Below are 27,050 nucleotides of genomic sequence, written 5' to 3'. Positions count from 1 at the left end.
TGTGCTGTCTTGTTCTCCCTCATCTTTCTCCTTAACTTCTGTCTTACATGCCTTGCTGTGAGCTTGTTATGGTTTGCCTTATCTACTCTGGGTAGGAGAAATGATCTTTCCTCTGTACTGTGGGCTTTTATGAGCTTGAAGTCTGTTCTGTACATCCACTCTCAGTCCAAGACTTCTTAGATCTGAAAGTAGAAGTACAGGTAAATGAATGTGGAAATAGAAGATACTACATAAAAGTGAATTTTTGAAGTTGAAAATGTTGTTTTTTAGGAGTATTATATGAGGCACTAGAAAATGAAAGATGTAAACACTACATAATAACATTAGTGATGGTGGACTTCAGCAACCCCCCCATGTCTGCCTCCCTCTCCTGCCCCAAGGAAAAGACACACATGCATACACACTCCCCCTCCCAGACAATCAAGGGGCTTGCATTAAATGTCCTTGATACTAGTATAATGAACAGGTCCTTACTTCAGCTCCTGGAGTTAGTCAGGAGAAGCTGTCCTTACATCATTTATCTTTGTGGGATATGAATCTGTGGTAGATACCTATTTTTGGACAAGATAATATTGTGAGATGTGGTTAACATCAGGGCTAGAAGATGGCATTTTATCCATGTTGATAGCGTTCTGTGTCTTCCAGTGTCAAATCCCTTATGTAATTAGCTTATTCAGTGTAGAGAGTGTCCCTTCCTGGAAGGTGTGTACCATGTAACTGAACCGTCTGATCACAGGTGAGATGTGGCTGTGCATTTAAAGAGAACTAATGAAGAAAGCAACTGAAGGCTGTGTGCTGAATACAAACTTGGAGCTTTTTCTTCCTTAGAGAGTGAATCCTCTTTATTTATAGGATATACTGCATTATAATCAAGTCACTGACTGGGAACTGTAATTTCTCTTTAAAACTGGTTCTGACTTTTGCAGTTGTTTCAGGTATTATAACTTAATGAACTCATCCCTTGTAAAGGGGTGAGTGGAAGGTGGGTAATTTCGAACAAGAGCATGCAGACAGTTGTAGTCTGTGTGAATAATAACCCTGAGTGAATAGCACCTGAGAAGAAGCTGTGTAGCTAGGTAGCTAGGTTTCAGATCTTTAAGCAACACCAGTAATTAAAATAAATTGATCCAGGTAGTGGAAGGGGCAGGAGTACCATTGGTATGCATAAAAACAGCACTTAATTTGAAGCTAACTAGAAAATTTCTAGAGAAATCACAATTTCAGCTGTCCTCCATTTAAATAAAGTGATGGAAACTGCCTAATGTTGACAAACTCAAGTCAGGATTCCAGGTGTCAAAAGTGGTACTTTAAAGATCTGCTACAGTGTTTTTCATGTTTATGTAATGTTACTATGTGCTGCCATATCTTACCCTGGTAGCATTCTCCCTGATTTATTTAGCAGATAGCCTTCTACAGTAAAACACTACTAATAAAAAAAGGTCTGTATTATACCTTAAGATTAGGAATTAAAGGAGTTAGTTTCATTCCCTTACTCAGTTAAAAAAAGCTTGGCAGAAGAACAAATTTATTTCTTTGCCAAAAACAAGATAGCAAATATGCTTTCTTCAGATTTCTTCTATGACAGCTTTTAAGTTGATATAGTCCTGCTGCATACTTCTTATTTCTCATTTACCTCAAGTATTTGTGGACTCACAACTGAACGTAACTATGTTTTATACTAGACTCTTGGCAACAGGACTCTAGCTCAAAACTGTTGTCAACACTTTATAACTAGAATTGAGAGAAGCATTGTTAAGAGAAATGCTGTTGTACGCCTCAATCTGCAAATTTAAATACTACATGGAAAGAATGGAAACTGAGCTCTCTTCAGGTTAACTGTGAAGAGGCAAAATGAATTTTGTGGAATTCAGTATGTGAAGAAGTGGCACCGCTTAAATGCCTTTCATTAAAGTTTAAATATTCAAGCACTGTGGTCACATTAGTAAGGATGGGAATTTTTCTTTTAATAGCTTGGGGGTTCTTGACATACTGCTGACACAGGACTGGAGTTGGAACAGAATGGGCACTGAAGATTGACTTAACTGTGCTGTATGCAAATGAACTCAAGTAAGCTAGAACATGAGAACTGTGTACTTGGAAACTTGAGGCAAATACAAATGTAGTAATGAGTTAATTTTTGAGAGCATGCTTAAAATAAGTGTTAAGTTTCCTATGTGACTCCACTGAAGTGACAAGCAAAGTAATCTCAGTCTGTCATTTCCAAATTAACAATGTGGTGAACACGTTTGTTGCCACTTGGCTTTCAGAGGTTGTCTGGAGTAATGAAGTATATTCCATGGGTGCATCAGGCTTTTTCCCCTGTCACAGATTTAGCCAAAAACTGTTAACACTATTCTTCTAGTTTTATATAAGTTACCTAATAGGAATCTACTTTATGTCAATGGATTAACTTAATGTAATTGTATCATCTATTTTTCAAAACTCTTTACTTCATGCATTTTGTTCACATGAAGTCTGAGTTTCTATCAGATTGAGATCTTGCACTGAAATTCTAACTATGCTTCCTCCTGGCAATACCTGTAGTGTCACCAGAACCACTTTGTCAACTCCCTTGACCTGTTCTCACCAGTCTGACTCTTCTAAACTAGTGTTGCTTCTGTTTGTGGTATCTGTTTCATTGTTGCAGTTTAATGGCCACTTGACATTACATGAGACCCTGTTAGATATCACCTGTACTATTATTGGAATTAATTTTAATAATCCAGTTTTAGTGGTGTTGGAGCACTTTAAAAATTTAATTACAAGTAAACCAAGTTGGTTGCTGTGCATTGCAAAATTGGTTAATGTTTTTTTTTGATGCTGTTCCCCTTCAACTAAGAAATGGTTTGTTCCTTACAGGTTTTTAGATTCGCAATATTGTTTTCTTTCAACAAAATTATGTCAGGCTATTTTGAAAGTCAGCTCAGTAAGATGGCAAATCAAAACAAGATAGCAGGTGATATTCTTAATTAATCTAACAGTTAAATTTGTATTTTGACTTTCTGTTCTGTAATCCATTCTGAAATATCAGTTTTATGGAATGTTGTTAATAACTCAGTTACAAAATCTGTTACACTTTCATAGTGTTCCTCTGTTTTTGTCTGCTAGTTCGACATGGAGCTCTTTCCAAAAAAATCAAGTAGCTGGTTTGCTTTTCTGAATGTATCAACTCTGGCATATTTAATTCCCTCCCCCTTCCCTTCCTTCCCCCCCCATATTGGGAGATATCACATGCGAACATATGGGCACAGGGTGACACAGCAGTAGAAGGATCAAGCTGGATAAACAACCTCTGCATAGAATAAACCTATCCAAAAGTGTGGTGTATGGTTTGTGGTTTTTTATTTTTAAATCCTAGAACTTGCTGCTTACTGCAATAACTTGCTTTGTGGAGAGCTGTCTTTTGCTTCCTTCCCCCCGCAGCAGAAGGTGTGGGGGACACATTTTTTTTTTCCTTAGTTGCAACAGAGTTTGTGGTAGGTACCCTGGGACAGGACAAGAAAAGGTTGGCAAACTGCAGATAACAAGTTTGATTTTTTTTACCTTCTGAGAAAGAATAGGTGTTATGATAACAGCAATGGTGTTCCAGTGACTTGGCAAGAAAGGTCAAAGATCAAAATCAAAGTGGGGGTACTAGCCTTTTCTAGGAACTGAGCCTTTAGAAATACTTTTTATACCTGAACTCAGTCTTGAGTGACATGAGCATCTCATTTCTCTGTTGGTTAGCCTAGTAGTAGAACAGAACTTGATAGTTGTTAGTTATAGGGACAGTCAAGTACCACTATCTAGATAAGGCTTAGTGAGACAACTCAGTCTCAAAAGTGTAATCTGCTAATATTGCTGGTACATCACCTAACTCTCTAATTTGCAACCATCTAAAAAGCAGCTAAGTATGTGTGTTTGTTTTGTTTTTATACTTGCTTTTTAAATTCTTCAGTCCTCCTGGGGTTGGTACAGCATGTTGTTTCGTGAAATTTAAGATCACCTAATTTCCAGCCTGAAAGTTTCTCATAACTGTTTTGGCTGCTAACTGTATCAATGCTATCCTCTAATTTTAAGTCGTTTTCTTCTCTTGGTCTTTTACTGTTGATACTTAGAGAAAGCATTTAACTTTCTTGCTGCCAGGCTAAATAATGCAGGCTTTATTAGTCAACTCCTGCAAGAGCACTTTTCTGTTCTTTGAACTGGAATTCATATCTCTTGACCAAGGCCAACTGTGACGGGATAGAGTATTCCAGAGAAATACTTCTTGTACAGAAGCACTGCAGGATTCTCAGTTACTCTGTAATGGTATATAGTCCTAAGCATTGGTTACTCTGCCACTTCCCCCCAGTTCTTCTCCAGTACCATTCTGTCAGTAACTGGAACATTTAACCGCTGATGTTTAAGTCAGCTGACAAAGGCTTGGCTTATAGCAAAATTTCTTTGTTTTAGTACTGAGGTATAGGATCTCCATGCTGCTTTGTTATTGTACTTCATAGCATTAGTATAATTTACTGTTCCATATTTTTGACACTTATTATTTTGGAGAAGGGAAGGAGGAGCTGATAGTTGATAGTTTTGAAAAAAAAATAGTATTTTGAGGGAACAGCTCTGGCTTTAGATAACCATATCACCTGAGTAGTTATGTTGAAAAAAGCAAGGCTGTAGCAAAAAAAAAAAAAAAAAAAAAGCTTTCATCTTATTTCATAGTTTCCTTCTATGGGTAATAGTCTGTTCATCTTTAGAAATACTTTCTGCTAAACTTGTACAGTGATGTATTCTATTTGGATGCTACTTAGCAGCAATTGGTTGTTTTAAATAGGTTTAAGTAGCCTTGGATTTAACAAAACAGAAATAAGATAATAAATGACCTCTCTTCCAGAAGCCTGGAAATAGTAGCAAGTGTACTGGCTTCTGCCATCAAAAAAATCTTTCCCTTCTGGAATTTACTGATGTCATATCATGACTGAATTAGGGTTTCAAGATTTAGTTCCATCAGAAATTTAAGATTACTGCCTGCCTTCAAGTGTTAAAAAGGTTTAAGCACCCATAACTTACAGAAACTGTCACTCCCAACTATTTTTCTCAGCATTGGGCCCCCAACTCCACATTCATGTAGCCATGAATATTTTAAGTCCAGCTATGTCTAAAAGATGGAAGTACTTTAGACAAAAATCCTCTTACTGTAGTGTTTGCTGTAGTACAGCTTTGAAACTGACGGGGAAGAAAGTTGTAGATTGGTACTTCTCATCAAGAGTGCTTGTGTTCTTTTGCTAAATTCTGGTTCAGTGAAAATGTCTATTTGCATATGTTCATAGAGTAAACAAATATAATTTCATGGTACTACTGACATAATGAAGGGAAAGGTGTACTGTCCTGTGAAAAGTATTTGAAAGAACCAATCTTAACCTTGGTTTCTTGGGAAAGGAAAGGGCCTTTTCCTAGAAATATTGTCAACGCTAGTGGGATATACATATATTTTTCTTTTTTTTCTAAGCAGAGGGACAATTCTTCCTTACTGTGTTTTTTGGATCACTTCTGTTTGCAGTACTTCTAGGCTAGAAGTCAGGCATTTAAATATCTAGTTGCCAGCTGAAGGCTAACAGGAGAAGAAACACAACACAAAAATGTGCATAAATGTTCAGTTTTTGTACTCGTGGCTCTATCTGTATTGTCACAAATGTTACAGCTGTACCATGAAAGGTAGTTACTCCCCTGGGGATCTCCATCCCTAGTTCCCTTAAGGGAAGATATTCCTAAGACATTAACCTGGCATGCTTAACATGTGCTTGGAACAGCTGTGGCTGGGAATTCAAGGACCTAGAGTTCTGTACCCATTGACTCATGAGGTCACTGAGTATGACAAGTAGAGAAGATGTAAACTGCTGTATTTCCGCTGATTCTCAGGTCATTTGTGTGAGACATGGCTGAATTGGTGCTTGTAATCTTTGTGTGCATTATTTAACTTGTTAAAAAAGCCTGCTTCAGAAGGGTTTGGTCTTTCTGTTGACAGTATCAAAACCAGAAGGTGGCTAGTGCAAATCTAGACCTGTGGCAGCTAGAAGCAGAAGCTCAACCTACGGAATATAGTAAGTTATGTAGTATAGAATATAAGTAATGTAAATGTCTAAGTTAAGTCAAGATGCATCCAAAATCAAGGTAGTTTGTTACTAGTTAATAGCATTCCAGGTTATGGCAACAAACTAGAGTTTCACTTACTATTGGTGTATGTTTGCTGTGTTGCTAGGAATGTTGGTGGCCCAGCTTTGCAGTGGGAAGAATTTTAAAATGCAAATTTGTGGCTGGTTATCATCTAAGCTGCTTTTTTCTTTATACTTGCATAGACTGGAGTAGCATTTGTCATAGAAGAGTGGAGGACAAACTGATGCAACTTCAGATTGCTTCAGCAGAATTTGAAAACTTTTACTGGTGATGGTGATAGGTCAAAGTGTCAGGTTTTAAATTGTCTCTATAAACTTGTACAGATGCCATTTTCTATTTTTTTACCATCTGCTGAAGTCTGTGCTGAATTCTAATAAGAAAATGGCCTACACAGGCATCAGAGTGAACCTAATAATTGTGCTCTGTACTTGTACCTTCTGAGATATTTGTCTAAGAGAAGGGGCTTGAAATAATGACTTACTCAAAGGTAGGAACTTTGGATAAGTATGTGTAGTAGTTGGAAGCTACCCTCTACCAACTACATAAGACTTTCACTTAGTTTTTGGATTGGAGAAACTTTCCTTTCTAATTTATTTAGGTGACTACACTCACTAAGATGTCACCCAAGAAATCTAGTTAGGTTTTTAATTTCCATCAGTGCTGTGGGACTCTTTGGAAGATACAGTGGAGTTCAGCCAAAAAAACTGCGTAGTGCAGACAGGTACCTGTAATGCCCTAAAGACAGGCTTGTTTAGGTTTTTCTCTGTACTGGAACTTTAGTAACAAGTTAAATCTTATATGAAAAGTACAAGGAAGTGTAGTCGCTATTAAGCTTAGAGTGAACGGAGTTATAAAAAAGGTGTGTTTGGCTTGGAATGTCTGTTGTACTTGAATATGTACAGAATGTTTATGCCCTCATTTCAGTTAGGAAAGTATCTGTTATAAAACACTGCTATACCACATCTGAAATATTTTCCTTAAAAATAAAGCACCCTTGGAACTTTCAGACTATTATACACCTGTTTAATGTAATAAATATTATCATTAGTATATGCTAATGGCATATGCTCTCCTTGATACTTGAAACTATACCATCAGACTGCTGATTTGAAAATTCAGTGTTAGAAATCTTATACCCTCCACTTCTAATTAGTCAGAATAGACTTTTAATAGAATGTAGTTGGAAGTATTTCTTAATATATACTCCAAATTTGGTGAGCAATGTTTCCGAACTATTTAACTTTCAGTTCTGTGGAAGGAATTTGTGTGGGACAGATGAGGCTCTTTTCAAATTGTATCTATGTCTCAAAGCTGTTCTGCCAAGGAAGCATTTAAATACAAAGAAAACATACAAATAAAGTTTGAAAAACATAGAAGACCCAAAGTTAATACAGTTAACTTGCAATCTTGTGTAGCTAGTGGCCATTGGAGGTGTTAGGAGATAATTGATGGGAGAAAATATTTATTTCAAAAACTCCAAGTAGGGAAGTAGAGGTAGTAAAGATACTGTGATTACTAGAATGCTTAGTTGCTCATTAATTTTATGTGGGATGGGGAGATGCATGCTCCTAGTTGAGTACCTTTGATTAGCAAAACAGATTAAGATAGGCTGCAGCCTCTATGAAATACCTATATTTTGCATTTGATGTGATAAGATACTGTGTGAAGGGGAGGGAAGGATGAAACTGTACTCACTTCTGGGTCTACAGGTATTTTCCCTTTTCCTTCACAAGCCTGGCTATTTCATATTCTTTAAATCTTTCCCTGAAGCTGCTCCATTCTCTGTGTGTGTTTTGCTCAGGTGTTGTAAAGAGAGTTGTTCTGTCTTGCATGGAGGTGAAGCTGCCCTCTCTGGTCAAATATACTTTTGTTTGCCTTGTCTCCCTTACTAGTGCATTTTATTAAATAGCTTAAAATAAATAGTAAAGACAATAACGTGGAATATTTCTGAAGCTGTATGAGTATTTTGTGGGAAGGAGAAACAAAACAAAAAGACAAGACATCTTGCATAGGAGTTGTTAAGTGAAGTTTGCTTCCAGGTCAGCTTCATCTTAACAGTGTAGGATTTTTTTCATGGTTGTAAAAATGTATTTCAGGAACATGGCAAGAGGGATGCATAGCTTTGCTCCAGAGTATTCCATCTTTGGTGTACGCACAAAGTACTTAGAACAAATGCTGTGTTTGTTTCCTCTTTTGCCCACCTTATTCTCTTCCAGTCCTAGGCAAGACTGGAATCAACATGGTGTTTGAGGGTGATAGGTTGTAGGTTTGCTCATAGGGCATAATTAAGCTTTAGTGTAGAATAAAAAAAATCACTTGTATAGGAGGCAGCTCCTGAATGTTCTGATTGGGTCACAGAGCAAATTACAAGATCAAAGGCATATCAAATCAACTATTTTAATATCTAGTTATGAAATAATAATGTTGGTCCTAAGATCAAGCTATAGAAAGCCTACAGCTCTGCTTATTTTAAGTATCTTGGAGCTGTGGAGAAACTTTGTTACTGATGGTCTGTGAATCCTTTCAGTGCATCACAGAGCAGTAGTTTAGCTGGCAGGTAACAAAAAGCATTGAATGGTTTTAGGCAGCATCTATTGAAATATCTCCTTGCCAGGAGTAAGTAGCATTTCTTCCAGCTCTGAAGTGACTGGCTATCAGCAAGGCTTTGGCAGACCTGGCCATGCTATGACCCTGAGGAAAAACACGGTCAACTTGTTAATCTACTGAACTATAAAATATGGACATGGTTATAGTTGTTGCTTATGCAAGGGAAGTCTGTGGGTAGCGTGAGAAAGAGAAGGTAAGAGTCATTGGTGAGGTGAAGTAGGAGAAAGAGCTGGTGTTACTTGCACATATGGGAAGGTAGAGAGGAATTTGGTACACATTTTTGTCTGTATTTAAGTTTGTGATGGTGAGTTCTTGTCTAGCTTAAAATTAAGACTAAGTCTGGCATCCTCCTAAAAAGCATTTGAAAGAGCTCTAATATTTAGATTTGCTCAAGTTCAGCATTTTAACACTATTCAGGTTCTTGGGACACTCATTTGTTATTCCCAAACTCTGTGACCCCATGTACAATTTCTCATTCCTCGTTTTATTTGAGTACTGAAAACGTGTGCATGTGTGGAGTAGATGGTCTGATCAATTAAGTGTGCCATGGTACTCTGGCTTCTGACAACTTCCATGATTCTAAAGGTTGGAACTGTCCTAAAATGCAGTTGTGAAAGCTAATATTGTATGTTTTTCTGTGGAGCTACCATGAAAGAACAGCTCTGAGCACTGTGAAGTCCTGATACTATCAGTGATAGGATCTGCTTAAAGACAGCTTAATTCCTACTGTTTAACTGTGTTTCTTTGGTTGTCACTTGCTTTTGTTCAGCTTTACGCAGAACTTCTCTTCTGTTTCTCTATATGGATATTTGGCAGGTAGTTTGGCTCATGATTTCATACAAGGTAAATGTCTTTAATTGTGGCTATGTCAGTAATTTGGTATGTGTATTCGAGCTCAGTCTTAATTACATCATTGACAAGATATAATGTCAATGTTTAAATTGTTTTTCTTTGGTTGAGAAGATGCATCTGTGGTGCGTAATTCCAAGATGCCGTTGGTTTGAGCACTACCTTAAGGTTTAGGAATCTGATGCGTTTTAATCTTTGTTGTTGCAGTATCCCTGTGATAGCTGAAAATCCTTATGCAGATCCAGTGCTGAGGAAGCCGGAAACTTAACCTGTTTTAATTGGATTTCTTCCTCATCAGCTGCAATTAAACCATTTCCCAGATTGTATCATGTGACGTAGGGATCTTGCATTAGGCCTGTGACCTTTTTTGTGTAGCATTTGGGTAGAAGTCTGCTCAGGAGGATAGCATAACTTGCTTGAGACAGTCTAGCAAAGGAAGCCTCAACAGATCTCTGCTTGAGTCATTGCTAAATATAAGTGATTAGAAAAACAAAAGGAAAACTCCTGAGATCCTCCTAATTTGTCTAAAACTTTTCCAAATGATATTTTGAAGATGCAAAAACTTGATAGCCATTTTAGTTAAGTAGATAACAGGTGAGTACTCCTCTAGTAATCCCCTGTCACCATTCCCCTTTCCACTTCCGCTGCATGTACATGACAACTGCTTTTTGCATTTCTTCTTCCAGCAATAACTCGTGTAAGATTTAGTCTCTGAATTTCTTCATTCTAGTGTCTAAATAAAGTTCTGTTTTGTTTGCACCTCCCCAGTGAGTTGTCTAAAAGACTGCAGAGATTGTTAATTTAGATTTTGGGTTGCCAAACCATGTTTTACTAGCCACGGAGCTCTCTAGGTCTCTCTGTAAGACAGTTTGGCAAAAGTTGCTTAGGAGCTTGGCAAGGCTCAGGCAACCTGCTGTGCTGAAACTTACGGCATGTGTTGTCTAACAAGCTCTGCAGGTAGGACATGGGTATGTACCGTATCAGTATTTGTCTTGTAGTGCTGTTGCACTTGAGTTTATTTAAGGGTTGTGTGTGCCAGATGCAGGTGAATGGCAAACTGCAAATAAGACTCCATCTGGTCTATGGAGTTAGAATAGGGACAAGGCTTGGTGGTGCAGCAGTAGGTTCTGTAATAATGTTGAAGTTGAGCTGTGCAGCTTAAAGGCCGCTGGGCAGGACAGACTTGGAGTAGGTGATAACCTTTTGAGTACTTCCTGGGTCACTGTCGTGGTTGAGACAGACAAATGGCATAGACCAAGTTCTTCCAGGATGAAAGTAGTAGATACCATTTATTGCTACAAGTGTGTTTTTATACAGTTTGACCAATTCATGTGTCTCTTCACCACTGGTTACAAATTACAGCAGTAGCATCTCATTGGCTAATTTTGCTATCATCAATGTTACTCTGTTACTCCCTTCTCTCTCACGGGTACATCCTTAACATCTCCAGATACTCCTTTACTCCCATCTTTCTCACAGGCAGGCCTTAGTATCTTCAAGGCTAATTTCTGTTCCCATGCCTTCCATCAGGGAATCCATGGACCCACTGTAGTCCTTCACAGGTCACTTGCATGACAATACTGAAATCAAGCTTCTAACTTGAAATTTGCCCTAGTCACTCAACTGACTTTTTCTTTACTGGCAATAAATGCCCCCCTGCCCCAACTTTGCCACATCTGTTAGCTTGGTCTTAACTTGACCACCTACCTACTAGCTTGTCTTCATTTTTGGCAGCATCACTGCTCAGTACTTAATGCAAGATTCTGTGCTTGCATTCAGGTTATCTTGCAAAAGGTAAAAGCTCCTTCTTCAAATTAATTCCCCTCTTCTGAAGAGACTGTTCTCAAGCTTGCCAGGCAGCATGTTGTGTGTGGCTTGCTGTGTTTTTTTCTTTTTGTGTGTGTGATGTTAGTGAGCAGTTGAAAATGAAGGCCAGATGAGATTCTGTCGCTTTTGACCGTTTTTGTTGGAGGTGTGCTAAAACCAGAAGAATTTACATAAATTCACATTACAAATAGAGTTTTGGTTAGAATTAGGCTGCTGGAAAATGTCTCTTCCTTTGGAGATACCAGTTGCTTTTGTTTAATTTAGAAAAGGAAAAAAGTGTTATTGCCATTGTTGCTAACAAATTGGATTCACACTTTTATTATTAGCACCAGGTAGCAAAATTGCATACTAAGACTTTCATAGTGTAAACTTTACTGTCTGTCAACTTGTCAGTAAATTTAAGGTTCCTGTAGATGTGGTCAAACTCTTGCTATAGTATCTGATGTGGCAGAGAAATTTTGCTGTGACACAACTGTACAAAGAATAAACTTTGAACACACCTGTTCTTTGCTTTTCTTTTTCTCATTGGTGTACTAAAAGGAAAAAAAGATCTGTCAACAAAAAGACAAAAACTGGTTTGGTTTTCTGTGCCTAATGTTTGCTATGTTTATACGTGCCAGCTCTCTACATGGTATAACAAATCCTTAATGTTACCGAATTCTTTTACTGAACATAGATGGATTCTGAAGTTTCTGGATTCTTATGCTTTTGATAATCTTTATTTGTGAGCAGAAAAGTTAGCTGCTGCAGAATTGACTAAATTACACAACACACTGTTTAGCTGCTGAAAAAACAAAATGGACCAACTGAAGATGTGGAAATTACAGGTGTTGTAAACATGAAAATATTTTCTTGAAGTGTGGAGTCCTGGCATTCTGCCACTGAGAGAACATTCCATTCCTTTGTTAATGAATTGAAGTCAAACCGTATACTGATGGAAAACTTATTTTGAACCAGTTTGAATGTGTTACAAATGGTGACATGGAAAGGTAATCAACTTGGTTTATTTGTAGAACAACAACTTAATTATTTGAATTCTTTTACAAGGACAGATTCTTTGAGTTAAGTTATCTATCATTGTAAATAGATGTACTAAGAGATTGTTTTTATTATCAACTTTGTTGCTGATTGATCAAAAAATGAGAGGAATAGTTGCTGTTGACAACACGTTTAATTTCCAAAGATACAGAATGCTGAGATGAAATGCTTTCTATTTTTCTGAACTTTTTTTAAAATTAAGATCTAATATCTGAATGACACTTGTGTACTTCTGTGAACCAAAAGGCAGTCCAAAGAAAAGTGAGCACAACTTGTAATATTTCTGTCCTTGATGAACATAAGAGAAACCTAAGCAGTGAGGTGGCAGAACTGAAGAGGGATGCCTCAAGACAGCATTATATTTGTTCCATGCAGCTCCTTTTTCTCTTCAGACTGCAGCTTCTGGTCTTCCAGAGGTAAGGAGTACGGGAGATAAAGGCTTTTACAATTTTAACATCAGCTAGCTCCCTTAACCATCTTGCAGGAATTTAGTTAAGCTTTAGTCCTGCTCTGATCTCTCAGTGTACTAAAATGGTGATTCTTTCCTCAGTAATGAAATGACACTGTGGATTCTTCTGTGTCATGAGCTGGGGACACTAGTTGTGTAAACAGACCTGAGACACCTGAGCTTGTATTTCTATCCTGTACAATCATATACAGAATAGAACACAAGCAGCATTTTTTTTTCAGTTCCTTTAGACTATCCAAATAAACCTGAATGTTCTGCTAACTTCTGCAGGTGCTTTTTTTTTTTTGGCGAATTTGTGGCCCTCCCCTCCATGCATAGGTGTCCCTTGGTTCTTGAGCTGTTAAAATTCTTGGGCAGTCAGTTGTACTGTTGACTCATTATAAAGCCACCTGCCAGTGATAACCTGTGCTTCTCTATAGTTTTGAGTAGTGCCTCTTTTGCTATTTCTGTTTGACTTTCCACAGCCCAGAAGGACTCACTGAGGTTCTGGCTGTGGTGCATAGGCCAATCCACTGTTTGCTTTCTAAACCAATGATGGGTGCTTGGTGTCAGTCTTTATGGAACAAAGTTTAAGCTTTTTTTCAGGTCATTGAAGACAGTTTGCTTTTCTGCACCAGGCCCAGCAAAAGGTCTCTGCAGTCTCAGAATTCAGCTTCAGCTGACCTGCTTGAAGCAGGGAAGGCTGTTTGGCTTCTGCAACTTGGAATGTTTTCCCACTTTCACAAAACTGTTCTTATCCATACTGGAACATATGATTGTGTATATTTAGATTTTGCCTTAAACAATACTTGACCCCAGACTACATGGTATCTTGTGCTATCTTTTGCACAGATTTCTTCCAGTTCTTTCACCAAACAGAAGTCAGTAGGTAGGGGTGCTACCTTACTGGGTTGGGGTTATGGAGTCTATAACCTCTTGGATCACACAGTCCTAACAACCTGGGCCACCTTCTAGTGAGCAGTGTTGTGCATTTTTTCAGAGTTCTGAATTTTCAGTGTTTTTATCTCCTGTGGAACTTGTAAGTCTTCAGTTAGAATACTCATTACCTCCAACTGCCAATTAGCAGTGTAGTTCTCCCTAGTTCTGAACCGTGAGATCACAACTGAAGATATTTTTAGCCCTTTTCCCTTTCTCTTCCATGTCAAGACATTATCTTCCTAATTTTTGTCTATAGATCTTTATAGACATATACACATAGATGCAGTCTGGAGAGTGGTAATCTGGTGGTTACATCCTTTCAAGTTCCTAGCAACTTGTTTTACTGATTCAGGGAAGGTGCCTTTCTGCATGGCCACTGTCTCAGCTAGAAGGCTGGGCAATGTCTGAGCTTTTGAAAGACTGTGTAAGGGAAAGCTGATGTTTTCCTAATGGAGCAAGGCACAAAGGTTGCCATCATCTTCTGATGACTTTCTGTTGTAAACTCAGTGGAACATGGGTAACTCCTGTTCCTTTACCAAATATTTTTTATTTTTCTCCTGTGTAACCCTTAGCTTGTGTGTATTTATGGTCTACTGGCATTTGAGAAGTTTACTGTGGTATTCATATCTCTTTCAATACATCAGGTAATTTTGAAATGGTTAAGAAATGCTTCTACTCTAATCGGAGTAGCTGAATTAAACTATTCCATTGTAAATGAATGTAAGAGTGTGCTGAAGCTTTTTTTTTGTCAGCAGTTTGGAAAAAAATCTGTCTCTGGTTAATGGCTTATGTATTGTCTAAAGTTACCTAGTGTAAAACTGGACAAGTGAGCTAGTCCTAATTCTATCATGTCTTCAGTGACTGGAATCCTTTGTTTGTAGCTTACATGCCCATTTTGCTTACTACTTCATCTTAGTCCAGGTTACTGGATTGTGTTTTTGAGGAACCAAAGGGGAGGGAATGCTTTCTGAGTTGTGTGATTGTGGTGAGGAACAGGGCCAGAGTTTTCTTTTCTTCTTGGAGAGGTTGTCCTTGTTGAGGATGCACACCTGTACATCTACACATCTATGTTTACATCTACATATCAGGTTACTTGAGCTGACACCTATTGCATGACCTTTTTATCAAGTGCTTCTGCTAAAAATACTATTTCCTGGTAGTCTGTTACTGTCTTCTCTGCATGCCTTTGTCTGGCGTGATGTTTTGATGTCATATCTAATTTGGCATATTTTTTCCCCTTTCTTCAGGGTATCTCTCATGATTCACCATTTGCTTTTTTGCTATTGCTCAGAACTCAGTGTTTTGTTGTCATGGTTGTAATTTGTCATGTCTCAGCGGACTGAGAGAGCTCTAATGTAATCTAAGGACTTATGTTCAACAGGAGGTTGGACCAGATGATTTTGAGAGCTCCTTTCCAAACAAGGCTATTATAATGATTCTAACTTAACTCTTATATTCCAGTTGAACCCTGCATCAAAAAGGCATCAGATCTGAAGAGTTTGCTTCTGTATGCTGTTAAACTCTGCTCGTCTTCCAGTCAATTATTATTGTCTTCCAAGAGAGCTGGCAGAAGTGATGCAGCTATTTAAGTTTGTAGAAATTCTGTGGTGAAGGAGGTGTAGAAATCTGTTTCCTTACCACCTAACATGCTTGTTCTAAGAAGAAACTTCCTTGATACCTGTTTTTCTGGCTTCCCAGCAGTGATGTAATGTTACAATACTAGGAGGCTGTAAAATCTTGTTTGTCCTGAAGACTTCTCTATGTACCCAATTTGCTCTAGTTAGCATGTATTTCTCTGTCTGTAGCTTTTTGAAATTTTTTTTCTTTAGCCTTGGAGGGAGAGAATACAAAAAGAATACAGTCCAGCTTGATGTATGATTTGGTGAAATCTTGTGTAGTTTCTGTATCAAAAGAAGTTTATCTGATAAGTCACCATGTGAATTTTACATCATTAGATGCAGTGCAGCAGGTAAGCCTCAGTGTACTGTAGCATCTTTACATCTTGTTGACAACTTATGGCCATTAATGGGGAGAAGGTAGAGATGGAAGCAGATAAGAAAATAAGTGGTAACTTGTGCTATGTTGGAAGAAGAAAAGCTTGTCATTCCTTAAGGCTAATGCTTTCATGCAGCTGAGTAACTCAGGATTTGCATGAACACAGCTGAAATCTGCCTTGCAGCATCTTGCAACTCATCGGACAATATATCTTTCCCTTGTTTGTGTATCCAAATTTGCTGTTGAGAAGAAGGGGAAGGGATTATGAGAGTTTGGGAGATCTTACAGAAAAGTTTTCTAGTAAAACTTGAGTATATTGTTGTACCCACTCCCTGAATTATTCCATGAACTATTTCTACAAGCAGAAGGGATGAGAGGCTGCTGAACTGAAAATACAAGCTTCTGCCTGCATGGAGCTTTGACATGGAATTTATGTTTGGAGGTGGGGACTGCAGTGGAACTGGGGAACTGGGCGGAGTGGATAACGATTGAGTTTAGAGAGTATAGTAAAAACTACTGTATCAAAATCAGCTGCACAAGACTCAGTTAAAAGCAACTAACTGAACTAAAAAGTCATCTTAATAATGAATTTCTGAGTCAGCTGGTGAAGTAGTAGAAGTGATGGAGAGCTTGCAAGTGCTTGCTTGCAAGGCAAGAAAATAGGTGTGTATGTTTGCGGGTAAATGAGGATAAACTTGTGAGCAGTGAGCAAAAATGAGGTGCAGCTATGAGATCAGTTTAAAATGAAGTAATGTAGGTCCAAACCAAAGTGGTAGTTACTGAACCATATGCAGTATGTTCTGCAGTTTAGTTGAAATTTAATTATCAACTCTTAAATGTGTTGTATGCTTGTGTGTTTAACTGACTAGATTTGTCACAGATACAACTATCAAGTAAACTAATGTTACCTGCATTGCAATGAAGAAATACAAATCTGAAGTCTTAATGTTTTACGATAAGTACACTGCACTCTGGGTTCTGGCTGGCAAGATGTGTAACTTACTGGAAGAAAATGTTCTGAATTTACAAGGCATATAAACATCCTTCTGTCTCTTGCTTCTTCCCCCTTTTTGCCTAATACTGACTTCAGGGCACCAAGCCTTTGCAAGTTTGAGAAGCTGACTTGCTGCAGTGCTGATTTTTGGGCCAGGGTACAAAAGAGAAAATATGCTGACCAGTGTACTTAACTCCAAGCAGATAACAGGCATTATAATGGAGTGCTATAGCAGAGGTGTTAGCCATATCCTTAAATATTCAGGAAACTGGATTGCAAGTGCATTTATTGTACTACCAAGGCTCTTGCAAAGAACATTAAGCCCCCAAAAAACAAACCACCAAAAAAACCCTGATCAAAACCAAACAAGTTTCAGAGCTTATACAAGTAGATTAAGGAAGCCCTTTTCTTGTGAAAGTGTTCAATTCCATTTTTAACAGGGGTTGTTACTGGTTTGCCTTGTATCCTATTAGTGACTCTGGAGCCTGCTGGAGTTCTTCAGTTTACTCATTTTCTCTTCTTTTCTGTAGCCTACATCAGTTCTGTGTCCTTCAGGAGTGCTTTTGGGTGTTAAGTGAAAGCCAATGCAGGCTTGTTCTGTAGTTGCTGTTTCCTGTGTTTGCTTCGAAGATATGGAAAAGTGTCAGTCATTTCCTGTTGACTTTTCTGTCAGAAGAAAGGTAAAGGCTTCACTGCAAGTCAACAGGTGTTTTTTGTATCTTGTGTTCCTCTGGAACCTCTCAAAGTAATACGTTTGCTATACATTAGCTATAGTGTTTGTAAGAGGTGTGTTAGGTCTGTGGATATTAGTTCTAGTTGCTTTCCTGTATGCTAACAAATTGCAATCGAACAGTGTTTACTGAAACTCAAGAATATTATTCAAGATAACAATTGTATACCAGTGCTGTTAGATGTCTTCAGAAGACATGTTGTGGGTTTATTCGAAATGTTGGTTTTTAGTATTCATCTTCAATCTTAAGAGTCTGCTTATGAGGAGAGCATCTATGGGCCAGTGCTTTGGCATAATTACAGCTAGGAATATGGGGTTGTGAAACATTAAAATGGCTTGTTAACAGAAAACTTTATGCCAGAAGAGAACTTAAATTCTTAAATTGCAAAGCCTGTCAAGTGGAGCATGGAAGTCTGATGTACAATTGTAGCTTTTCTTATTGTGGGTGTGGAGAGAATGTTCAATGTAGTTGAGGAAATGGTCTTACAGTGTGACAGGACTGCACTGGCACATTCAGCTCATCTACTGGGCTGTGCATCTCCTTTGAATTTATGGAACCAGAGAGGGGGAACAATAAACCAGGTGCTGAGAGTGAGGCTTACAGGTGGAGGAACAAGTCTGAATGAGAACACTTCTGTTTTAGGAAGCTCAGGGCTCTTGTCCTTTTAGCATGTGAAAGACAGTTGTGACCCACTAAAAAGGTCTTTCCTATTGGACTAACTGGGCACATGGTATTGTGTGGCTTGCAATGAGACTTCAGTTCATGTTTTGTTGTTAAAGGTCATAGCCGGAGCATGAAGCAGCATTATATTTAAAAGCAAACTGGGAGTCATCTGGTAACACGCTGCACAGTAAGAAACACCAGGTTGAGAAGTTTCAATATAGAAGTTAACTCTGGACATCGTCTTGATTTGACAGATGCCTTCCAGGGTAAAACAGCTGCCACTTCATTCTTCTACACAGCTGAAAATATCATGTGTATGACAACATGCTGCTGCATAACTCTGAAGCACAGGTTACTTAAAGTGTCTGGCTGACCCAGACAGATCAACTTTAGTTTAAAGTTTCCCTCGACAGCACCAGGATTGCCTGTGTGATGTTTTTATGGAGGAGTGCATGTCGTGGCCCTAGGTGGGGAGGCATGTGGCTGACTTAACAGAGCTCTGGAGTGCGCACTGCTCCTTACAGAATAAAACCTGTTGGAATGCACGTTCTTCTTACAGTCACTATGGGGTGATACAATAGATCTATGGCAACCATTTCATAGCATGACTGATAGTTTGGTGTCATGCCCCAATTCCAACTTCCGTTGACCTTTCTACAGGAGAGAACACTACTTCTGCCTTTCAGAAAATGCACAAACTGTGCTTCCATGCTGATGTTTATGAAGAGATTTTTTTTCATTTGATGTATGACTACAAAGAAATAGAGAATGCATGATGGCATTTGGCAATGCCTGTGATGGACTTCAGCTAGACCACTTGGATAGCACTGGAGCTGTGTTCAGCCTGGTTAATGTTCCTGGGCCTGCACCTGCGGTGGGCTCTGCACAGAACACTGTTGCTTATGCGTTCCTCAGCCTGACCGATCTGTCTTCTGGCTGCACCAGCAAGCTGGAATAAATACCAGCTATAGCAGGCTTCTTCTGTTCCATTGTCAATTCTTTTGTGCTCTAAAATAGAAGAAGTTGTAGACTGAAAGTGTCATTTTTTACTTAAAAGCTTTAAACCTTTCTGTTAGTGGGAGTATTTGCTGTGACTAAGGAGTAAGGGTAAGAGAAATAATCATGAAGAGGGAAAGCTCAGCTTCTGAGGAGTAGGGTCAACAGCTTTCTCAACTTCCCAGTCAAGACTTCTAACCATGAGGCTTATTAAACAACTGTATTTTGTGGGATTGTGTATTGTTTGCTCTACTTACATTCTTTCAAGTTCATAAGCATAAGGTAAAGACAAAATTTGTTAATTATCTTTCTGCTTTTGCTGTCTACTGCTGTGTTGGACCTCTTAGTGGAAAGAACAGAAGAACTTTCAAAAGATGCTTTCAATTCCTGTGATGTGGGGTTTAGGATGGGGTGCAATTCTTCTGCTTAATTTGTATTCTTTTTAATTTCTGGAGCTTATTTAACATATTTTTGGCATGCTAACTGGGAGACTAAATCTAAGCTGGTAGGATTCTCATCACTAACTTCTTGTGGTGTGCAGGATTCTTGATTGCATGCATGTTCCTTTTGGCATGTATTAGGTATTTGAGGTAATGGTTTATGTTAAAACAATTTATGTGCCTGGTTTCCTGTGGCCTATGGTAATTCCCTCCCTACCCCTTTTGTTTATTTCGGTAGGGTCTTTCAGAGTAGACAGTTACAGTGAAGTATTTTCTGGCATTACTGACAATTCCAGGTCTTTAGAGTTATTTTGTTTATTGGGAGCATTTGAATTTGAACCAGACCTTAGTTATCTGCAACTTTTTCCTGGAAGGTTCCTTGCCGACTGTGCTATAGATTTAATAGATGCTGAATCAGCATATAGACTGTTGTGTTCTTAAACTTTGGTTATTTTTCTACTTGTGGCTTTTTTCACCTGCAAATACCATGGTGTGTGCATGTTTTGTGTTTTTTGTTGTTGTTGTGTGGTGGTGGTGGTTTTTTTAACCAGGTTCCATGCAATTGGAAGCAGTAAAACTAGATTTGCTGTTTACAGTCCTGTTACTATGCCCTATGCATAGAAATACCAACTTAGCGCACGATAACAAAAGTTACCTCTCTTTGCAGAGGCTTGATCTTGAAATGCCTCTTTGTAATGGCTGCAGCTGGGTTTTATGGTTGTCTTCCATAAGTAACTATCAAAAGATTATCTGTAGTCCTCTAGCAGTCACAAAGCCATTCCAAAAGTAGTAATACAAAGCCATATTATTTTTTTTAATAATTGTGTATGCTCATTAATTCTTCTGTCTCACTTCTGTCTTTTCCACTAATGAAACTTGTTTATATAGCTAGGTCTTTTTTCCTGAATTACTGTGTATCTTTCATTACAGGAATAGAAGTTGCAAAAATCTGATTAGAGAAAGAAACTGTTTTAAAACCACAATAGTTAAGTTACTTCTGTGATCTTGTGGATACTACCGCTTACTCTTGAAACTGGCTTTGTCATCTCCTAAACTAAGAGTTAAAATCATGAAATACTTTTGCTCTCTATCAAGCCTTGAGTTTTGCTAGTTAGTGTTTTCTTCCTTAATGTCAATAAATACAGGTTCTCCTAAATTGCATGTGTCTTGTCTCCTTAAAGTAATCATAGAACCCTGCCAGAAAACACGCATGGCCTCGTAGAAGAGATTGCGTTGGAAGGAACCTTTGAAGGTCATCTGGTCCAACAGGTTGTCTGTGCTATGTGTACTGAAAACTGGCTGCTCTGTTTTAAGGATCTAAATGCTCTTGAGAAGAAACTTGGTCCGTGTCCCCTTTAACTAAAAATTGTCAGGTTTTTGTCTTAAAATACTATTGTTTAAGCAAAAACTTAAATTTGCCTCTTGAGGCATGGCTGCGAGCCTTCATGTCATGTGTCTTATGACTGTCTCTCTCTTGTCTTTCAGTGAATGATAGTGTCTAGAAAGGGTATGTCCCTTCAGGAGAGAGGTGCCAATGTCCAACCGGCCTAATAACAATCCAGGGGGGTCACTGCGACGTTCACAGAGGAACACTGCTGGGGCCCAGCCACAAGACGACGCAGTAGGAGGAAGGTATGACTATTATCTATGAGTATGTTTTAATGTATAAAAGCAAAGTTGTTGTGATTTAGAGAATGAAGTTTTCCACCCTACAATCCAACCACTGACACTTGCATAAAGTCTTTTTGCCCTTGAAATGCTATCTGTACTGTTATTGCGTGGGGTGAAAACATAGATAACTCACTATCATGCCTGTTCAGCTAGAATAGCAGTAGTAGATCTATAAGGAAAAAGTGCAATGGAGTGGTAGTCCACAAATCACAGATAGTAACAAATTCCTTCTTTCTTCCTTCCCTGATAACAAAAATATGTGGAGGGGTAAACAAGGAGACTGTGAATCTGGGAAAATACATGTCTCTATTAGAGAAGACTGAATAACTGGCACCTTTCTGTTCCCTTCCACTCCATGTTAATCCTGTGCATCTTATGAGTAATTCAAGAATGAGGTTTGTCATCATTAATATACTTGCACTAGTGAGTGAGTGGGCCAGGTTGTATTTGTTGTATAAGTGGTTGCCTCTGCAATGCAGAACAAAGAAGATCCTTGAAACTTTTCTGTGGGTGCTGACTATAATTATTGCCATGTCCTTTAAGGAGTTGAGAGTACTCCGAGTGATTGACCTGTATGGATAAGTCTTCATTTAATTTTGTTAAAATATTCGTCTAATGAAGAAAGGTTATAGTATCATGGTGGGCAGCATCTGTCTCTATTCTGCTTCTTCAGAAGCTATACTGGTGCAGTTGTTTGAATGTCTATGTCTTGGGCTTTGCTTTTTTGCTGTAAGAGTATTAAAGTATTTCGGGTCAGTGGCACAAAATATAAAGTTTTTTACTCTAAAAGAACTGGGCTATAATGTATAGTGAAGATGAAGTGTAGTTCTTACTAGCATGTAGTCTGACTGTGAACAAGGTCACTGTTGAATGAATGAAGGAGGCTAGCTGTTCTTTGAAGGAACCTTGGGGGGAATAATTCTATCTGTAGAATGTAGCCTAACTTTTGCTAAACCACTCTCTTCTGTACAAACAGAAAAGCAGATGATAAACACAAGGCTTCTGTCCTGGGTTCCTGTAGCATAAGGAGGGGGAAGTTGCTGCCTTATGTAGGTGATTATTTTGCAAGTTAGCACTGATTTTGGAGAATACTCAATTCTTTAACTGAGGCATGGTGAACCCTTCATTCAATTCTCTGTTATCCCTACATCTGAATGGATATTTAAGTTAGATATTGCCCTACCACCCCTTTTTACACTGACCTTGACATGGGGTGAATAACCTTCTCCTTAGACTAAAAAGCTAGAGGCAAGTTATGGGGTTGGGGGTTGTTTTTTTAAATATCTACAGTGAGTCAGACAAATGAAAGAATTTTAGGGGTAGCACTATTTTCTTATGAGAAAGTTACTTACATGGATTCTGGTGCAATGAGGTCTGTTACTTGTTCTATCACACAATGGTTCAAGGTGCAGCTTGTCAAATGACTGGACCTCATCCACCCTTCACCAAGTCTGTGTCAGTCAGACTTCCAAGAGCAAGAGTGTGTTTCACTCCTGAACTGTGTTAGACCTTTATCAAAACCAAAGCTCTTTGCTTAAGTAAGGAGGATGGAAGCTTATTATACAATCCTCTTTGAAAATGTGGACTCTGTAGAACAGACCCTTTCCTTGCCTTTCCATCTCTGAACAAGCATCAAAAAACCCCTCACAACCGAATAAACCTACTCTTACATTAGTTTTTTGGGGATACTTGAGACATTAAGCTTATTTTGTTCGTTCTTACACTTGTCAGTCGTAGCTCGAAACTTTGATTTCTGCTGTAAAATGATTTAAGTAAAATGAACAAACAGTGAGAAGACCAGTTTCATAGTTATGCTCATATTGTCCAAATAAGTATGAAATTATGATGCATCTGTGTTAATATTTTAAGTTGAGAGTGTTCTTGTGAAGCAAATTTGTCATCCTCACCTGCTGTGCTTTGGCTGACATCGTGGCATGGCCTTGGAGCGCTTGAACTAAATCTTTTGAATGAAACTAAAGTGGAAGTTGTGCTCTAGGAGAGCAGTTCATGTGTCCTGGTCGCTTGGTGTTGTAATCTGGCCTGTGTCGAAGTAGGAATCATGGAAATACATGCATGGTGGACATTGGTCCTTAATGGCAAGTATCCCACTTCAGAAGCTTTCTTCTATTGATCTGCACTACTTGTTGATGTTGTGGTACAGGTAGTATGAGATTTTATTCAGCCACTCTTAGATCCATGTGTTTCTTGAAAAAAAAAAAAAAAAAAACACCACAAAACAAACCCAATACACAAACACAACCCTGAAAATCCCCCACAAAACAAAAACTAATATTGTACAAGGAATTAAGCAGTGATGTGAGCCTGTAGGAGGTTCTTGCCTAAAATTAGCCACAAAGTTTATAAGCAAACTTAAGGGCCACACCTTTTAAAGTGTTGGAGAAGGTTACTTCACTTTGGTTATAGATATGCGATCATAGCCCTTTGAGCAAGGACAAGTTTCAATACTGTCTGAACTTGTGTACTTGATTACATTTGTGCATTGTATAAATAGCTTTCTAAATGCTGGAAATGCAGCAGCTGTTTTTCTTAAAGCTTTCTTGTGGCTAAGGTGCACGCATTTTGAAAATACAAAACTTGGAGAGTTTGTCCAGTTTGTCGCTTGTACTGTAATTTCAGACTTAGTACAGTCCGCTAATGTAACGTAGGTGGTTGTATAACATTGGTAGTATAGCCAAACCGCTTTGTAATAGCCTCTCTTGTGCTCTGACTGGAGTGAACCCTTAAATAGACTGCAGTTGAGGAAGGTGTTAGAAAGGAGAGGCTGGAGAATGATAGCACTTCCAAGGTGAAATGCTATGCATGTCTTTCTATAGTCTTTGGCCCTTTTGCAGCTTAAAGCTATTTTAATAAAACTTTACTGGTTTAACTTGCTGAATGGCTACTTTTCACTTGTATGAAGACTTGGGGAATTCCAAACTTCTCTCTGGTCTATTATGTAAACCATGGCATCTAATACTGGCAGATTTGTCTTAACCTGGAAGCAACAATGCAAACTCATTTTCTTCTAGAGTGGACCTCTTTGATGTCATCCTAATAACATTAATACTTGCAGTCAAAATGAATGGAGGAAGCCCTTGTGTTTTTTGCTGGAGTTTTACCAGCAATTTCATACTCAACACAGTAACTTGATATGAGCTTTAAGTGTTTGATTTTTTTTTTTTTTAACAATTACATTTGTTTAAAAAAAAAAACCACAACCGAAAACCCCCAAACAACAAAATAAACAAAACCCCAAACCAAGCAAACATACAAAAAATCCAAATGGTGCTAGGCTCATAGACTGTGTAGAAAGATGACTGTGGCACAAATTGGAAGTAAACTTAGTATCTATGTGGTGTGCTTTTAACTCTAAAAGAAGCAAGTGATGTGTGTTTGCAGACAGGTGTATAAACTGGTGAACTGTCCTCTCCTCCATGTATGCACAGAACCAAATCAGCCTTGGTTAAGTTAGACTAATGTGATTTTTCACTTTCTGTTGTCAGTAGTGATGTTGAAAAATTTTTGTGCTTTGGATGGCTTTCTGGTCTTACGGATATTATAGTTCTTACTGGCCTTACTGAACTATCTCTTCTAGCACTTTCCATTGAAGGGTGACTCTTTGCAGGTTTGTAAGGAAGCAATAATGATACTGAAGCTTCCCATTGCAGCAGTAAACCCAAGAGGAGTGGGAAGCAGATGCATCAATGAGAGCACTCTTTCCCTGTGTGGTGAAGAATTGTGCCCTCGTGGCTTAAGTTCCCAGTGATGCCATAGTAGTTACTTTGAATGAGAGCAATTTGGAAATAATATGGTAAGGCACACAGTAAGATATTTTCTCGAAGTGTGTGGTTGCCTGTTCCTTTCAGTTGTAAGCAATGCTTCGTACGTTGGTATGGAGTAATGGAAGTGGTGCTATGTGCTAGACCTATTTACTAGTGCTGCAAAAATGTTTAAATTTTTTTTTAGTGGCATGAAATGACAGTGGCACTTATTTTTTTTAATCTGCATATTGTCACTATTGTGAAATCTTTAGGAACAGTGGTGTTTAAGTAGGATAGCAATTAGACATAAATGACTGCTATGCTGTTGCAATTGTGTATGAAAGTATGACACTTTATAGAAATTTTAAGTTGTCAGACTATAATATATACATGATCTTAGGCATTTGGGACTAGAGGCGAAGAGATCCTTGTTAGCTGCATAGAGAACATGGTATAAGCAGAATCTGGAAAACATTTAACACTGACTTTTTTCAAATACTAAAGCAAAAAAGAATGCTTTTTTCAGTTATACTGCTTCTGTTCTGAACAGATTTGGTTTCAGACGAGTCTTGGTAATAGATTAACTGTTAACATCTTGCCCCAAGACTTGTGTAAAAGCTAAACTTAACATTTAAATTGGTGGGGACAACAGGTAGAGTATTTCTGAGGAGGGAAAGTAGGGGGTTTTTTACAGTTTATTTCATCTGTGGTATTGCTTTTTTTTAAATCTCACTTTTGACAGAAGTAAAAGGGTGTTTAGTTTTTTAGACTTCGTATTTGGAAGCATTTAATATCTCACTCAGCTGCTGAGGAACATGACTTAGATGAAACACTTCGCTTGTTAACTAAGTTCAAAAGGTATGTTGTGTGTTTCATTTTGTGTGTGGGTTTTTTGTATATGCACAGAGTAACTCTTTGGGGACAGGTTCTAGTTGGTTCTTTATTTTGGTTTTGCTAAGAAGTGGGGAAAGGCTGGCGGTTTCCAGGAGATAGTTTATAGAAACACTGCAAACTAAATGGTGCTCACTTGTCAACTTCTGTATGTGTGTTACTCTAAACTGAGTGTCTACCTGGGAATTAGAATATGTAGCAGCAGACAGCTTGGCCCAATTGAGTGAAGCCTTGGAGTGGGTTATGAAATGGTCTTTAACAACAGAGCTCACAAAAAAACCCCAAGCAGACAAACTAAATAAAAACAACATTTGAAGGTGCAGCAAAAGTCTTCCTAAGCTTGCCCCTGCAAATGGAAATGGAGAAACACAAGCTCATTAATACCTTATGTTTTGTTGTCATTAATGAGGAATTTAGCTTCTCAAAATAGTTGTTGCTAGAATATTTGTTTAAATGAAGCTCTTAAATGAATGATACTTCAATCAGAAAGAATAAAGATCTTGTAACTGGGGAAGTCATTATTTAAAAGCCTTGAATTATGGGCAAAAATATAGGTAGCTTACAGCCTTTAACAACAATCAGATCTTCCAGGTGCCCATGCACTTGGTTCTCCAAGCATTACCTTTTTTGTTTCTAGCTCATCAGACTGTTCTGACTACCTTTGTATGTAAGTTAACTTTTAACAAGACCTTAAGCAAGCTATTGCAAACTGAATATAAATTGGGAAAATGATACTTGTTAGTTGATGTATGGTTAAATTTCTTTTAATTTAGTCCTGCAGTCTCTCCAAGTTGTCATTCTGCTTGCCATTGTATAAGGGGGGTTAATGTCATGCTCTGTTTAACTGACACGCTACTGCATGTACAATTGTCTTGTGTACTTTGTTTGCAACACATGCAAGGTGAATGATTAAGCTCAAAGAATGAGAAGTGAGAGCACAGTAGGTCTTTAAAAGTCAAATTAAAAAAAAAAATCCTCATCAGTTTTGACTCCCCTCCTCTGTTTCTAGTGTAACATTTCTGCTCTGGCTATGAGTGGTATTTCTACTGATAATTT

General features: G+C 38.2%; 2 protein-coding genes across 7 annotated transcripts in view; one reads left to right on the top strand and one right to left on the bottom strand.

The window, feature by feature from the left end:
* The window catches only part of RASA2 (RAS p21 protein activator 2), a 423,219-nt gene that overhangs the window by 152,219 nt on the left and 243,950 nt on the right, over window positions 1–27,050 (bottom strand). The gene's annotated exons all lie outside the window — the stretch shown is intronic.
* Window positions 1–27,050, top strand: part of TRIP12 (thyroid hormone receptor interactor 12) — an 80,279-nt gene that overhangs the window by 5,618 nt on the left and 47,611 nt on the right. For 5 of the 6 annotated variants that reach the window (XM_065844230.2, XM_065844229.2, XM_071812507.1 and 2 more), the window contains exon 2: window positions 21,157–21,303. In XM_065844230.2, coding sequence (XP_065700302.1) covers window positions 21,206–21,303 — 98 coding nt within the window. In that variant the 5' untranslated portion in view covers window positions 21,157–21,205. Of the gene's footprint in view, window positions 1–6,052; window positions 6,072–21,156; window positions 21,304–27,050 lie in introns of those variants that run through there. The other variant, XM_071812505.1, reaches the window with a different exon arrangement.

The sequence above is a fragment of the Patagioenas fasciata genome, chromosome 9 (assembly GCF_037038585.1).
Source record: "Patagioenas fasciata isolate bPatFas1 chromosome 9, bPatFas1.hap1, whole genome shotgun sequence".
In the NCBI taxonomy this organism is placed as follows: domain Eukaryota; kingdom Metazoa; phylum Chordata; class Aves; order Columbiformes; family Columbidae; genus Patagioenas; species Patagioenas fasciata.
Note: the sequence above shows the minus strand (reverse complement) of the source record. Positions and strands in the feature narration are given on the sequence as shown.